The sequence below is a fragment of the Nelumbo lutea genome, chromosome 7, assembly GCF_056320005.1.
Source record: "Nelumbo lutea isolate HS-2025 chromosome 7, American lotus-T2T, whole genome shotgun sequence".
Lineage (NCBI taxonomy): Eukaryota > Viridiplantae > Streptophyta > Magnoliopsida > Proteales > Nelumbonaceae > Nelumbo > Nelumbo lutea.
This window is the reverse complement of record NC_142690.1, coordinates 1,598,485-1,614,229: the sequence shown is the minus strand read 5'-3', so window position 1 is coordinate 1,614,229 and position 15,745 is coordinate 1,598,485. Positions and strand designations below refer to the sequence as shown.

Here is a 15,745-nt window from a genome sequence, read left to right as displayed (position 1 = left end):
TCCATCTCGACCATTGATTATGTCACGGACCAACTCGTCTATCAAGTCTCGCATCTCACCTACGGTGGCTTTGCAACGTAGCATGCACAAGTCAATGGCTGTATGCTTGTTGGAAGATTTCTCACGTTTGTTGGGTTTCAGTGCCTTGTTCTTGTCGATGTCGTCGGCGGGTGCATTGTCGGGCTCATGAGATGTGGAGAGTCTATGTTCAATCTTCTCCATGATGTCCCTGTTGTGCTTCATGCTGTCACTCGCGTCACGGGTCGAATAGCTAGGAAGGAGCTCCTGTTCTGATACCAACTATTATGGGATTAATCGTTGAGGTTCCGTGCGGCACTCGAATGGGGCGAATAAGCCTAAGTAATAAAGCAAATTCACACAAAAAGTCAACAAGATGACATAAAGATTAGCAAAAAACTATTTGTATTGCATTAATAGATGATAAGTATAAGCACACGATTCAATTTCAAGGGGATCTCGTACTTAACCTTTATATGATAGTGATTCACTCGCCTACCTATCTTCCCTCAAAGAATATATTAAGCTTTTAAAGGAGTGACAGGAGAAAATACCAAAAGAGTGAAAAAACATAATAAATATTTACAATAACGATATTGGCGGCGAAGGAATCACTTGAGAGAGTGGCGAGTACCGCTTTTCACAAGTAGGATCACGTACGCAGTTAAGTTCCATGGCGGGACCCATTATATTTATATGGTACTGTAGTGTAGTTCAGATTTAGTAAAGTAATGGGTCCTCCAATTTAGGCATTTATATAAGTTAATATTTAAATGATAGATAATTCTATCATAAACAATTGTTAGGTGGCTTGTGACAGAGCCACAAAGGCAAAGGGCGAAGCGCGGGAGGAACAGCCAAACAGATAACCCATTCGGTTTTTCTACTTGGCCAGTGATCAGACTTACTCATTCCGGTCGCGCTCTTCAGAAACTTTAGAAGCTAACGAGCAACATCTGTGAGAGTAGTGGCAATGGCAACTCTCAGAGCTGTATCCTTCCCTTCAATACACCTCCCGACAATCTCAGCCACACCTCCGTTTGAGAAGTCAATGCTGTTTAATCCTCCTGATCGACAACTCACTTCACTTTCCTTGTCGAGTTGCAGAAGCAAGCCCAAAATCAAGCTTCTCTCGGCCATTTCCTCGACTGTTTCGACTGAACCGATAGACCCACCTACACCTGAGGCTGAAAGCAGTGGAGAAAAGGAGAAATTTGATTGGTATTCGCAATGGTATCCTGTTGCGCCTGTATGTGATCTTGATAAGAGGGTGCCGCACGCAAAGAGGGTTATGGGTCTCGACGTTGTTGTCTGGTGGGATAGGAATGAAGGGAAATGGCAGGTGTTCGATGACAGTTGCCCGCATCGGCTGGCGCCACTCTCCGAAGGACGGATCGACCAATGGGGACGGTTGCAGTGTGTATACCATGGATGGTGCTTCGATGGTGCTGGTAATTGCAAATTCATTCCACAGGCGCCGCCTGATGGTGCACCGGTAACAATTCTCGTTGTAGTTCGTTTTAGAAATTCCTCTTTTTAATTCTTATTTTTGTTTTTGACTTGAGTTTTGGTCCAATGAAAGTGGGTAACATTTAATTCTTCTTATTTCTTGGTTTTCAGTTTATCTCTTGATTTTTAGAGAAGAAAATAACTTACAGTCTGTATCGAGATTTAGACCGTGATTCCATCAAATTCCATCCTTCTTTGAAGTTATGTTGTCTTTCAATACCAAGTGATACAGAGCACAATTTGATTTGTTAAACGATTACTTAGCTATGTGTTCCAATTTTGTTTTTCATTTCCCTTAGTTTGGTGTCAGTTGAACTTAGATACAAGCTGGAATGAGTTGATGTCTTATCATCAGAGGATTTACACGAACATCATGATCCATAGTCTAGTCTAGTCTAATTAACTTTTGCCTACTTAAAGAGCTTTTAAGATACATCTGAATTAATTGATTCTTAGTGAAAAATTCTGAATTATCTAATCCACCACTGTTATTCTATATTGACATTACTAACAAAATGTGCAGGTTCACTCCTTCAAGAAAGCATGTGCGGCTGTTTATCCAAGTATCGAACAGAATAATATTGTTTGGTTTTGGCCAAGCACTGAGCCACGGTACAAAGATATAATGATGAAACAAAAACCTCCTTATATCCCAGAGTTGGATGATCCATCATACTCGAGATTAATGGGAAATAGAGATATTCCATACGGGTACGTAAATATTTTCTGGACCATCTTTGTCTCTGAAGCAAAGACATGTTAAAGTCCTTGCCATATTTAATGTAGGAAGTAAATAATATAGCTACACGAGTACAATGATATAGCTGTTAAAGTCCTTGTTTGGTTTCGGCCAATCACTGAGCCCCAGTTCAATGATATACTGATGAAACAGAAAGCTCCTTATATTCTGGAGTTGGATGATCTGTCATACTCGAGTTTAATGAGGAATAAAGATATTCCATATGGGCTTACAAGTATTTGTTGGGACCATCATCTAGCTCTGAGGCAAGGACCTGTTAAAGTCCTTGCTATTATCTAGGGTGGGGAGTAAATGATGTAGTTGCATGAGTACCAAACAGTACCATTTAATAGAATGTTTTATAGATCAAATAAAAAGCTCCTTATATCCCCATACGATCCATCACACTTGAGTTTAATATGAACTAGAGATGTACTATATAGGTATGTAAACATTTGCTAGATCATTTTCTGTCTCTAAGGCAAAGACCTGTTAAGGTCCTTGCTATATATCTAAGGTGGGAAGTAAATGATCAGTGCTGCCAATAGGTTGTGTCTGGTCTGGGTCAAGGTAGACCTGGGCCCAACCCTATAAGTAAATGTGCAGAACCAGTTCAGAACCAGACCCTATAGGGTCTGTCATTGAGATTTTTGAGTCTGACCTAATAAGACCCAATTACAATTGACAGCTATACTTTTAACCCGTAATTCGACAATAAACCTACTTATTTGTTAAATTGACACATTTAAACATCATATGATAATATTACAAGAATATCGTCAGAAATGAATTTTATGGTGAAAGAGAAAAATAGGTATTAGACTGGGGGTTTCCTTGTCTAGCAAGGACTTGAACAAGGACATACTCCAATATTATCAATGGCTTGTAGTTGCTCATGACGTCATGCATTCACTGAAGCTACAGAAACATTTAACCTGTCCCCCCCAAAAAAAAATAAAAAAAATAAAGTAAAAATAAAAATAAACCATTAAATGATTCCATTATCCATGCAAGTAGCATGTTTAGGAATCAGTCCACTAGACCAAAATGCCCGCGTTTGGGTAGATAATTCTGCATGTATACAGAACTGTAAAAAGTTTCAGCATGAATGTGCTATATTATATTCCACAAACTTCTACAAGGAACTCAACTACTCTGCTGCATGAATGTGCTAATAAGTATAGACTAGTGACAGTATTGAATTTTCAAGCTTTGTCCCAGAATTACTAATCCTTGTATGCTTGAGATGATGTGCCTTTGCATTTCAGGTATGAAGTTTTGATTGAAAATCTTATGGACCCTGCTCATGTTCCCTATGCACATTATAAGATAATGCGAGTTCCACGTCCCAAATCCAGATAAGAGCTCAGATAAACATTTATTTTAATTGTTTGGGTTATTGAAATGATATCACCTCAATGACCTGGAGTTGCTGGGGTGTTGTTGCTATAAATATTTTTTGTAGTTGTACTACTAACACACATTTATTTCACAGTTAAGGCTGATAGAGAAGGAGGAAGGCCAATGGAGATAAATGTACAGACGTTAGACATAAATGGTTTTGTTGCAAAGCAGGAGAATGGCCATAGCAAATTTATACCACCCTGTATTTTTTTTGCTTCTCCAGATTTGATTCCAGATCAAGGTAATGGATCTGCATCTTCAGGTAGTGTCAAGAAGGTAATGCATTAGATAGATTTATATCAAATTAATTTGATGGAATTTTGGTTTCCTTTTTTTGTTTATTATTTCACATTCTCAGTTTTCCATTGTATTTAACTTTGGGTGGTCCAGGAGCAGTCTCAACGACGATTCCTTCTGATTTTTATTTGTATTCCTGTTAGTCCTGGTAAAAGTAGATTGATATGGACATTTCCAAGAAACTTTGCGGTTTGGATTGATCGAGTTGTTCCACGTTGGATGTTTCATATTGGACAAAACCTTATTCTGGATTCAGATCTTTATCTTCTTCATTTGGAGGTAATCCTGTCACATTATTTATCAGTAAAGATGCTATACCAACTTGCATTGGATGTCTGTTAGTATTTATCATGAACAAAATATAAGGCTTTCAGCTCATTCTTAGTTCTCAAGGTGATCCATTTATTTGCCCTTTTCTTATCTTATTTTTGTTAAATATGAAGTAATTGTCATTTGCAGTAATCTCCATCTGGCTCAAAAAGTTTACCTACTAAGCTTGTCAAAGATGCCTACCATAGGTAATCTAATAAAAATGCTAATCTTACTGTGTTATGGACCCGGGCATAGGATCTCGTCACGGGGCGGTCCACGGGGAAAACTCCTAGCCTTCCCTTGCCCTTCCCTTTGCGTGCTGACCCTATTGTGGCGAACTAGGGGTTGATTTGTTCAAGAGATCACCCTAACTCTCCTAATCTCTTTCCTTGATCGAAAATTCAATGCCTTTATTCTAATTCCAAGCTCCTTTAAATAGGAGATTACAAGAGGGTTTCCTTGTTGTATTCTGCTAGGATAATCCATCTCCTATCAAAACTCAAACTCCTACTTCTAATGGTAATTAACTTCCTATTTCTACTGGTAACACAACTCCTACTAAGAATAGGGGATAAGTAGATGGGATAAGGGATACGGTAAGGGATAAGGGATAAGGTAAGCTGGCGGTGAGTTGGCTAGAGTGGCAAGGTAAGTGGGCCCCTGATGAGCTATCGTGTGGGCCCCCTTCAGTGCTGCTGCCGGCCGCGGTGGTTAGCCTCGCCTACGAGTGTGTCTACTGCTTCTGTGTCTGCAACATTACACCCCTCTTGGACTATGAGCTTGTCCTCAAGCTCGAATTCCGGATACGTGGCTTGGAACTCTGCCAATGGATCAAACGGCTGCACACTATCTCTCAGTCCACCAACAGCATGAACAACAGGGATTGTCCCGTAGCTCAGTGCATAAAGCTGGTTCAGTCCACATGGCTCAAATCTAGAAGGCATGAGTAGGATGTCTGCACCAGCAGTTATTCGATGAGTCATTTTCATAGAGAAACCAACCCAACCCCTGACTTTGTCATGGCGTTGACTCTCAAAATGTCTGAGAAGTTGTTCCAGGTCAGGTCTCCCAGTGCCCAACATGACTAGTTGCACATCCTGGTCCACCATCCAAGGAATGGACTCAGCAATGAGATCAACACCTTTCTGATGGTCAAGCCTGCCAATGAACCCAATCAGAGGAAAATTCTCCCGAAGAGGAAGACCAAGCTCCCTTTGTAGAGCTGCTTTGCATTGAGGCTTGCCAGTCTGAAGAGTCTCCACAGAGTAATTGGTGTATCCATCAGATGTCGGGTAAACATTCAACTGTGGGTTCCATTCTTTTGCATCAATCCCATTCACGATGCCCTTTAGCTTCCAATCACACTCATTTATTATTTGATGCAGACCCCAGCCACCTTCTTTAGTTTTCAGCTCCCAGGCGTAACCATGGCTTACAGTGACTACACGATCTACTGCTTTCAAGCCAGCTGCAAGGGTATTGAAGTGTTCCCCACCTATTGGGTCATGTAGTTTGAAATGATCTATGTAGTTTTGTGGAAGATCCACATAACGAAAATCGCTTACTGGACCACGACCCTGGTGTGCTATGTTGTGGATCACAAGAATGCACCGGGTATACTTACAGAAGAGAACCTCAAGAGCAGCCTTATAGAAGAGAGCCATGCGTTTTAAAATATCCTCTCGGCCTCCCCCATATATATTTTTCTCAATATTGCGAAACATAGGGCTGTCCATGAACACAAAATCCATGCCATCAATATAAGCTTGAAAGAAAGTTACCTCCATATCCTGCCCATCCACCTTATATCTCTTGCGCACTCCTGTTTCTTGGACTTCTTCATAGTTGCCATACCGTGGTGCCACAACCATAACTCTATGTCCATGCCGAGCCAAAGCCTTCGGTAAAGCCCCAGCAACATCGCCAAGTCCACCTGTCTTCGACCAAGGAGCGCATTCTACAGGTACCAATATAATGTTCATGACATTGTCCCCGGCCAAAGGAGGCGACTTTACAGTTTCATCCTCCGTGCGCTGATTATGAAAGAATTGCTCGGAGCGGTACAACCATCCCAGTGGGTCGCCGCTGCCGCTGTATGAGGAAAACTCCAAACGACTATACTTGGGAATAACTACGGCTGTCAGGGCAGCGATCTGCTGTTCGCTGGATGCCTCTGCCCAGTCCGGACGGTGACTATTTGTGTTGGCGATTCCCTTAGAACTCCTTTCTTTGTTGGAGAGGAATGCTTCCAGTAGGTGTCGCAACTCCCGGACATCTTCCTTGACTTAATGAACCTCCATGCTGGTTTCTACTAGCCTATGTTCCAGTTCGTGGACCTTGGATGATAGCTGCTCCATATCGCCCATGACGTTTGGCTCTGATACTAGAATGTTATGGGCCCGGGCGTAGGATCTCGTCACGGGGCGGTCCACGGGGAAAACTCCTAGCCTTCCCTTGCCCTTCCCTTTGCGTGCTGACCCTATTGTGGCAAACTAGGGGGTGATTTGTTCAAGAGATCACCCTAACTCTCCTAAGCTCTTTCCTTGATCGAAAATTCAATGCCTTTATTCTAATTCCAAGCTCCTTTAAATAGGAGATTATGAGAGGGTTTCCTTGTTGTATTCGGCTAGGATAATCCATCTCCTATCGAAACTCAAACTCCTACTTCTAATGGTAATTAACTTCCTATTTCTACTGGTAACACAACTCCTACTAAGAACAGGGGATAAGTAGATGGGATAAGGGATAAGGTAAGCTGGCGGTGAGTTGGCTAGAGTGGAAAGGTAAGTGGGCCCCTGATGAGCTGTCGTTTGGGTCCCCCTTCAATGCTGCTGCTGCCGGCCGTGGTGGTTAGCCTCGCCTACGAGTGTGCCTATTGCTTCTGTGTCTGCAACATACTGTAGGAATTATCCCTTAATATAATAAGGTGGTAGGGTGTTAAACATCACCAGTTTCCATGGAAAAAGCCTTTTTTGGACTATATATACTATTCTTAAGGCTCAGTTTAGAAGGAGTACAAATACAAATATGTTGAGTGCAAAACTATGTATTTTGTATGTATTTGTATTGTACATATTTGTATTTGCACTCCTTCCAAACTAAGCCTAAGGTGCCAAACTCTTGTAGCCCTTTCTGTGGCAGTTCAAACATGGTGAATGTCTTTACTTCTTTTCCATTCTTAAAATCTCTGATGGATTAGTGGTACTGTTGGAAGATTTCGGTAATTATGTATTATATCATGTGCTATTTTAGGTAGTTGAGAGATTTGTGAGTTGTACAAATATTATTAGAAATCAGTTTTATTTTTTCCTTTATTTAGGGAGATTTGTTACCTAGTTTGTATTCTAGAGAGAGCTATAAATTTTGATGTACAGAAGCATAAAAAATCATCCCATTCTTACTATCTATCTGTCTCTTCTTTATGGTATCAGAGCAGAAAAGACCTAGGGTTTGTTTCTGCGTTTCTGTCCCTAAAAAATGTCTGAAGTCATGTTCAGTTCTTAGCCTCCTCAGCCTTCTCAGCCTGAGCCCCAGATTGTCTGGAATCTGCTTGAAAATCACCCTATTCAGATCACTACAATCCGACTAAATGGTGACAACTTTCTCCGGTGGTCACAATCTGTTCATACATATCTCAGAAGGAGAGGGAAAATTGGCTATATCACAGGAGACACGAAGAAGCCTGATGTGAAGGATCCAACCTATGCTGTTTGGGATGCTGAAAATTCCATGGTGATAATGTGGTTGGTTAACTCCATGACTGAAGAGATAGGGGCAAATTATCTCTACTATTCTACAGCCAAGGAATTATGGGACAATGTCTCACAGATGTACTCTGATTTAGGGAATCAATCCCAAGTGTACGAGTTAACTCTACAACTCGGAGATATTCGCTAAGGTGATAACTCTGTGACTAAGTATTTTAATTCTCTTAAGAGAATTTGGCAGGACTTGGACTTATTCAACGATTACGAGTGGAAGTCACCCGATGACTGCAATTATTACAAGAAGATGGTGAATGTTGGCCGAGTCTTCAAGTTTCTTGCAGGTTTAAACATTGAATTCGATGAGGTCCGTGGCCGAATTATTGGAAGAAACCCTATGCCCCCTATCGGTGAGGTATTTGCAAAAGTATGTAGAGAAGAAAGCCGAAGACAAGTGATGCTTGGAAAGAAGGCTGCAGGTACAACTGGACCTGTGGAAGGGTCAACCTTGATTGTTTCCGAGGCCCAAGTCAGTCGAAGGTCATCCCAAAATCAGCGGGTTAGAGACAAGAATAACCTGCGCTGTGATTACTGTGGGAAACCTCGCCATACCCGAGAGAATTGCTACAAACTGCACGGGAGACCATCCAATGGCAGGGCGAACAAACCTGGTGAACATAATATACCTACAACAAACGAGGCTGAATCATCTCCATTCAGTAAAGAGCAAATAGATCACCTTCTTAAACTACTAAAATCCTATTCGTCACCTAATACTCCTGTCGGGTCTATCGCACAAACAGGTAGCAATTCTTTAGCACTCTCAATTCTAGGAAAATCCGGTCTTTGGATCATAGATTCAGGGGCCTCCAATCATATGACAAACTACTCTACTTTATTTAGTTCCTATTATCCTTGTTCTGGTATTGAAAAAGTGAGAATAGCTGATGGTAGTCTTTCACCTACTGCAGGCAAAGGAAACATTAAAATTTTAGAAAAAATTACTTTGAAATCTGTTTTACATGTTCCAAAACCTTCTTGCAATCTTCTTTCTGTCAGTAGATTGTCTAAAGATACTAACTGCTCCATTCTTTTTCTTCCTTCCACTTGTGTTTTTCAGGACCAAAACTCGGGGAAGACGATTGGAACTGCTAGAGAGATAAATGGACTCTACTACTTTGATGAAACCGCTATTGGTAATAAAAAAGTTCATGGTTTAAGTAGTACGAGTTCAATCTCTGTCTGTGATCAAGTTATATTATGGCATAGAAGATTAGGGCATCCTAGTTTTCCATATCTCAAACATTTGTTTCCTAAATTGTTTAAAGGAATTGATTGGTCAAAACTTCATTGTGAGGCTTGTCATTTGGCTAAAGATCATCGTGTTTTATTTCCAATAAAACCTTATTTTGCTTCAAAACCATTTTATTTGTTACATAGTGATGTTTGGGGCCTATCTAAGGTTAACACACTTTCTGGAAAAAAATGGTTTGTGACTTTTATTGATGACCATATAAGGGTATGTTGGGTTTCTTTGTTGGAAAAGAAATTAGAGATTGAACAAAGATTTAAAGAATTTTTCCTAATGGTTGAAAATCAATTTCAAACCAAAATTGGTATTCTAAGATCAGATAATGGGACTGAATACTTTAACAAATACTTAGGAGCATTTCTGACCGAAAAAGGTATTATCCATCAATCAACTTGTCGTGACACACCACAACAAAATGGGATTGCTGAAAGAAAAAATAGGCACCTTCTTGAGGTAGCTAGAGCCATCATGTTTTCTATGAATGTACCTAAATATCTCTGGGGAAATGCTCTCCTAACTGCATGTTACCTGATAAATAGAATGCCATCTCGAGTTTTAAAATATGAAAATCCTTTACAGAATCTGAAAATTTGTTTTCCCACATCTTGAATAACCGCGGATCTTCCTTTAAAAGTGTTTGGTTGTGTCTGTTATGTGTATATACCAAATGTTTTCGATCAAAACTGGATCCAAAAGGTGAAAAATGTATGTTTCTTGGTTATGCATCTAATAAAAAATGGTACAAATGCTTTAATCCAGTTACAAAGAAATTTTTTGAGAGTATGGATGTACACTTTGTTGAGGACCAACCTTTCTTTCGAAAAAATTCTCTTCAAGGGGAGAACATAAGTAAGGAAGATAATTTTTGGGAAACTTTACCTATTCTAGAAGAATTTATACCTTTGATTAATTCTGATAAGCAAGTTTCGGAAACAATTGTTGAAAGAATGGAACCTAGTGATAGTACTCTTAATCTAAATTTGTCAGCTACTACGTTATCAGAGACAAGGGGAGAAGTACTTCAAACGGATCACAATCCTCATCCTGAGCTTCAGTTTTATGCCAGGAAGAGGTTTCACAAAAGTACTACTGTTCCAGTTGTTCCTATAGTTGAAGCCCAATCCAATTTACCGAGTGAAGGTCCTACAACTCAGAGTAATCCTTCTTATACTCCTATTCCATCTTTGCCTAATCTGTCCTCTTCAGATCTTGACATGCCAATTGCATTAAGAAAAGGTACCCGAGCTTGCACAAAACATCCTATTGCAAAATACTTGTCATATGAGAAATTATCACATACTCATAAAGCATTTGTGTCTAGGATTTCTAATTTGTATGTGCCAATAACTGTTCAGGAAGCATTAGATGATCCGAAGTGGAGGTTAGCTGTGATGGAAGAGATGAATGCTCTTAGGAAAAGTAATACGTGGAGTATTATTGATCTACCCCATGACAAGAAGACAATCGGGTGCAAATGGGTGTTTACAGTGAAGTGCAAGGCTGACGGAAGTGTAGAGAGATACAAAGCAAGACTCGTAGCAAAAGGATTTACCTAAACTCATGGTATAGACTACCAAGAGACTTTTGCTCTCTTTGCTAAAATAAACTCTATCAGAATACTTCTTTCTCTTGCAGTTAATTTTAACTGGCTACTTTGTCAGTTCGATGTCAAGAATGCCTTCTTGAATGGAGACCTAAAGGAAGAAGTATATATGGACCTACCACCAGGATTTGAAGAAAGTCTTGGAAGATGCAAAGTTTGTAGGTTAAAAAAATCCCTATATGGGCTAAAGCTATCGCCAAGAGCTTGGTTTGAACGATTTGGGGATGTAGTAAGGCGACACGACTTCTCACAAAGTCAAGCCGATCATACTTTATTTTTCAAGTACTCCACTGAAGGTAAAATAACTATTTTGATAGTGTATGTAGACGATATTATCATGACTGGAGATGATTTATTTGAAATCAACAAGTTGAAGAATAAGCTTGAGGCTGAATTTGACATTAAAGACCTGGGAAAACTTAAATATTTTCTCGGAATGGAGTTTGCAAGGTCCAAGGAGGGAATCTTTATCAACCAACGCAAATACATTCTTGATTTGCTCAAGGAGACAGGGATGACATGTTGTCAAGCCGCAGAAACTCCAATGGACCCAAATATGAAGTTAAAAGCAGCAACAACAAATGAGGTGGTTGATCGAGAACGTTATCAAAGATTAGTTGGAAGACTAATCTATTTGTCGCACACAAGACCTGACATAGCCTTTGCAGTAAGTGTAGTAAGCCAGCTTATGCATTCACTTGGACCTACTCACTTTGAAGCTGTGTTCAGGATTTTGAGATACTTGAAAGGAACTCTGGGGAAAGGACTCTTGTTCAAAAATAGGGTCATCTCCAAGTCGAAGCCTACACAAATGCAGATTGGGTAGGTAATATAAATGATGGAAGATCTATTTCAGGTTACTGCACTTTGGTAGGAGGGAATTTGGTCACCTGGAGGAGCAAAAAACAGTGTTGTAGCAAGGAGTAGTGCAGAGGCAGAATTCCGCTCTGTTGCACATGGCTTTTGTGAAGTGTTATGGATCAAAAGGCTCCTAAAAGAGTTGAAGGTTCCTACACCAACACCTATTAAAGTCTATTGTGATAACAAGGCAGCTATTTCCATAGCTCATAATCCAGTTCTACATGACAGAACAAAGCATGTAGAAGTGGATAAACATTTCATCAAGGAGAAGATAGACAGTGGTGTGATATGCATGCCCTACATACCTACCACGAGCCAAGTAGCAGACATTCTCACCAAAGGGCTTCCTAGGGCGCAGTATGAGAACTTAGTTAGCAAGCTTGCCATGAGTGATATATTCATGCCAGCTTGAGGGGGTGTTGGAAGATTTCGGTAATTATGTATTATATTATGTGCTATTTTAGGTAGTTGAGAGATTTGTGAGCTGTACAAATATTTTTAGAAATCAGTTTTATTTTTTCCTTTATTTATGGAGATTTGTTACCTAGTTTGTATCCTAGAGAGAGCTATAAATTTTGATGTACAGAAGCATAAAAAATCTTTCCATTCTTATTATCTTCTGTCTCTTCTTTAGGTACATAGAGGGTGGGGGCCTTGAAAATCATGTGGCTTTCATTTATTTCTTCTTGAATCTTCTATGCATGAGTCTCACTACTACAAATTATGTGCTGCTTACAAGGAGTGAAAGAGGCTGTTAATGACTATACCATTTGAGAACATATTACATGGAAATGATTGCTTCTCTACTCTATGTTGCTTTCTTTGTAATGTATTCCTTGAGGTTTTACAACCTCAACATATTTGCAGCTTGGGTATGTGAAAAAGAAAAAAAAAAAAGGTGCCAAAATAATTGGTAAAATTTGTCGTGCAGCTATTCATACAGTTTTTTGGGGGTATTTTTCTGTACTATATCGTTGATGAATTAGAATTTACAGAGGAGAAGAAACTCTTTTCTCCAGATGCTAGAGGTAGAAAGATATGGTTGTACCTCTAGTTGAGACTATAGTGAAATTTCACAGGGTCATCAGTGGATTTAGGCACAGATTGCTGAACCATGTTAAATCTTGTCTCCTCTGAGTGTTGTTTTTGCATTTATGGATTTTTCTTTTCTAGTTTTAGTTTTAAATCTTTAAATTTCATTTTATTTTATTTCTTGGTAATGCTATATTTGGCTATTTGCAATGAACCTTGATGTTAATTATTTGAATTTAATAGCTAGTAACCTTGAGCTAGTTGCTTTTCAAAATAAAGCATTATGCTGAACACCATTAATTTTCTTTCAGTGAAAATCCATGTAGAAGTATACTGTAATATGGATGAAATTTATCTCATCTATGAAAAATCTTTGAAGGATTCAAGAAAATTCTGTTATTTGTTGTTTCCTGGAGTCAATTATCTTTTCTCATATTTGGATTTAGAACCTTTCTTTCTTTGATTGGTGTTTCTCTATGTAGGAGCACAAAATACATGAGATTGGGCCATCCAATTGGCAAAAGGCTTGTTTTGTGCCAACAAAGTCAGATGCCCTTGTCATTGCCTTCAGAAAATGGTTGAGAAAGTACTCAGGTGGTCAAATTGATTGGGCAGCCAAGTTCGATGGAGCCCTTCCACCAACACCTCCTAGAGAGCAGTTAATGGACAGGTAACTGTACATGCACATGCCTATATAGATACACAGATGCACAATGTAAATGTGAGCTCTTGGAGCCAGTCAAGCATGAATGTGCATCATGATGTCAATGTGTTTATATGGGCCTATATATTTATCTGATTAATCCACCAGTGTGATTTTGTCTTACACTGCCATTCCCAAGCCCAGATAGAGGAGGACTGGAGAGTTGCATCTGGTTGACAGCCAGCACAAAAACTTCTGCGAAGTTCTCATGATCATGGATCCTGATTTGTCTTTTCATGCTGGATGCTTAACAGAATGGAATGATGAAATAGATTCATGTAGCCGACCCTGTATACATGGAACAAGGCTTAGATATGATGATGATATATTTATATAATTCCGTAGATATATCATATATACAGCTAGATGCTATCTTATTATATACCATGGTTATATCTTTTGCTTTTTATAACAACCTTCACATCATTGAGTTGCCCTTATTTTTCCCAGGTACTGGTCTCACGTAGTGAATTGCAGTAGTTGCCGTGTTGCAATTAAGGGTCTCAAGGTGCTGGAAGTAGTCCTGCAAGTTATCTCTGTTGCTTTGATTGGGATTGTTGCAGCCATCAAGCAGAACATGGTGTCAACCATTGCAAAGACCACAGTGGTCTCTGTGGCAGTTCTGTGCTTTGCTGCTTCAAGGTGGCTGTCACATTTCATGTACAAGAATTTCTATTTCCACGATTACAACCATGCATTCGTATGAGATGGCTATTTCACTTGATATTGATTCTGCAAATACCATTACATCAGGAAAATTGTATACACCTTGCCACCTCCATTTGTACACTGAAAGTTATACAGAGCCCTTATGCTTTGTAAATATGGTTGAATTAGAAAGATCGAAATACCCTCACCTCTTTTCCAACTAACATACTTACCATTTTGATTTTCTTCTCCTTGACAGTCTTCCAACGGTAATAGAGTAATCAATTTCCGTTACTAATTAAACCAATGGGCCATCCAGGGAGGGGTAGTATGTAGGGAACTTGTAAAACTTTAATGGGGCCAACTTAGCATCATAATCCCATGTTTGAACTTTGAAGTTTTGAAGTGGTAAATGGGTAGACAAAATATAGGATGGGCATTTTGGTCATTTAAAACGAGCATTTGTATTTATTGCAGAAAATGAAGGGGTATTAGGGTCTTTCTCACCTTCCTGTTGTAAAAACTGACCAAAATAATGCCACACCAATAAAAAAGAGAGTTTTTAGTAAATATCCAAAAAGCTCTGATGTCCTCTTACACTATGGCTTATCGGGTCAAATGAACACTTAACAGTTGGTTATTTGTATGCTTTTATCAGTTTTCAGCACAGCAAAGATCTTCCCTAATTTTTAACTTTATCGCTTGTGGACACCGGGCACTTGTTTTAAGTAGGTAAAATAATTTCTCTTTAAAACGATAAAAGATTAAGGCCATTACCCAATGTTGGTCTGATCCCACCTATATGGGGTTTTAGGTTGGTAAAATAATACTTGTGATGGTTTGAACTGCCCATCTAGCAAGTTGATCAGCTTAATCTACGATTTCAAAGATGCAATAAACAGGATTGATCCTATTTGAAATTTGGCCTAGTTTGGCTGAGTTATTAGATTGTATATGGTAAGGAGGCCTTCTGCTGCCTTGATTGATCTAAAGCACTATCATAGGAAATCGAAAATGTTTTCTTATTCTTTTTGATAAATCCAAGTAGTGCTACACAAGCCCTGGGGTAGCATGTCCCCAAGAATCTGAAGGACTGAATTGAGCTTAATGAGCAAGTCAATCAGCAACTTTTTTAGCCTCACGAAAGACATGCTGGTACTCTAAACCAAATGCGAACTAGGTCTTCAATTGAAACCATTTATACAAGATGCATCAAAATTAATTTTGATCGTATTGCATTTTGGGGATTTTCAAATAATCGGTCGGTCGCCACTTATTAGAAAATTCTCTAACGAGTTCAATTTGATGAACTTTTCTTGCTTTCTCCAAAACCTGAGGAGGGGAAAATATATGTTTTCTTTAACTGTCAGACTGTGCTCTTTAGCACCTTGCCACATGAGGCCCGTGTCATATATGGGTTTTCTTAAATAAAACTAAAATAGAAGGAGCCCTCTAATGTTCATTGGCTTTCATTTTTAGGAGAATATTAACTTATTTTAAGAAAAGATGTTAGTGACGTGGACCCTTTTGCTTTAGTATAGGGATAAAGATACACATGAAAAAAAAAAAAAAATGATTTAGGCTGCTTATCATGCTTCAACAT

At 39.2% G+C, this 15,745-nt stretch overlaps 1 protein-coding gene and 1 pseudogene across 4 annotated transcripts; one reads left to right on the top strand and one right to left on the bottom strand.

Annotated features, from left to right (window-relative positions):
* The first annotated feature begins 799 nt into the window (after nucleotides 1-799).
* On the top strand, nucleotides 800-14,362 carry ACD1-LIKE (ACD1-like protein). 4 transcript variants are annotated; one of them, XR_016102613.1, is made up of 7 exons: nucleotides 800-1,513; nucleotides 2,051-2,238; nucleotides 3,535-3,625; nucleotides 3,761-3,946; nucleotides 4,067-4,246; nucleotides 9,104-10,531; nucleotides 10,651-12,175. XR_016102613.1 is itself a non-coding variant. In XM_088956331.1 (7 exons), exons 1-7 carry the CDS (start codon nucleotides 992-994, stop codon nucleotides 14,198-14,200), a joined length of 1,611 nt encoding a protein of 536 aa, XP_088812457.1. In that variant the 5' UTR covers nucleotides 800-991; the 3' UTR covers nucleotides 14,201-14,362. The 4 variants fall into 4 exon arrangements, 2 of the variants coding, with proteins under 2 accessions (XP_088812457.1, XP_088812456.1); XR_016102612.1 differs by having other exon boundaries at nucleotides 4,061-4,246; XM_088956331.1 differs by lacking the exons at nucleotides 9,104-10,531; nucleotides 10,651-12,175 and adding exons at nucleotides 13,274-13,461; nucleotides 13,945-14,362.
* Nucleotides 4,966-6,645, bottom strand: LOC148844556 (granule-bound starch synthase 2, chloroplastic/amyloplastic pseudogene; annotated as a pseudogene).
* Nucleotides 14,363-15,745: the final 1,383 nt, after the last annotated feature.

Excerpts from the sequence above, each read along its gene's own strand:
- ACD1-LIKE (XM_088956330.1), top strand. The coding sequence starts at position 992 with ATGGCAACTCTCAGAGCTGTATCCTTCCCTTCAATACACCTCCCGACA. Across the intron at positions 1,514-2,050 it reads CGCCGCCTGATGGTGCACCG|GTTCACTCCTTCAAGAAAGC; the intron begins GTAACAATTCTC and ends CAAAATGTGCAG. Across the intron at positions 4,247-13,273 it reads TTTATCTTCTTCATTTGGAG|GAGCACAAAATACATGAGAT; the intron begins GTAATCCTGTCA and ends TTCTCTATGTAG.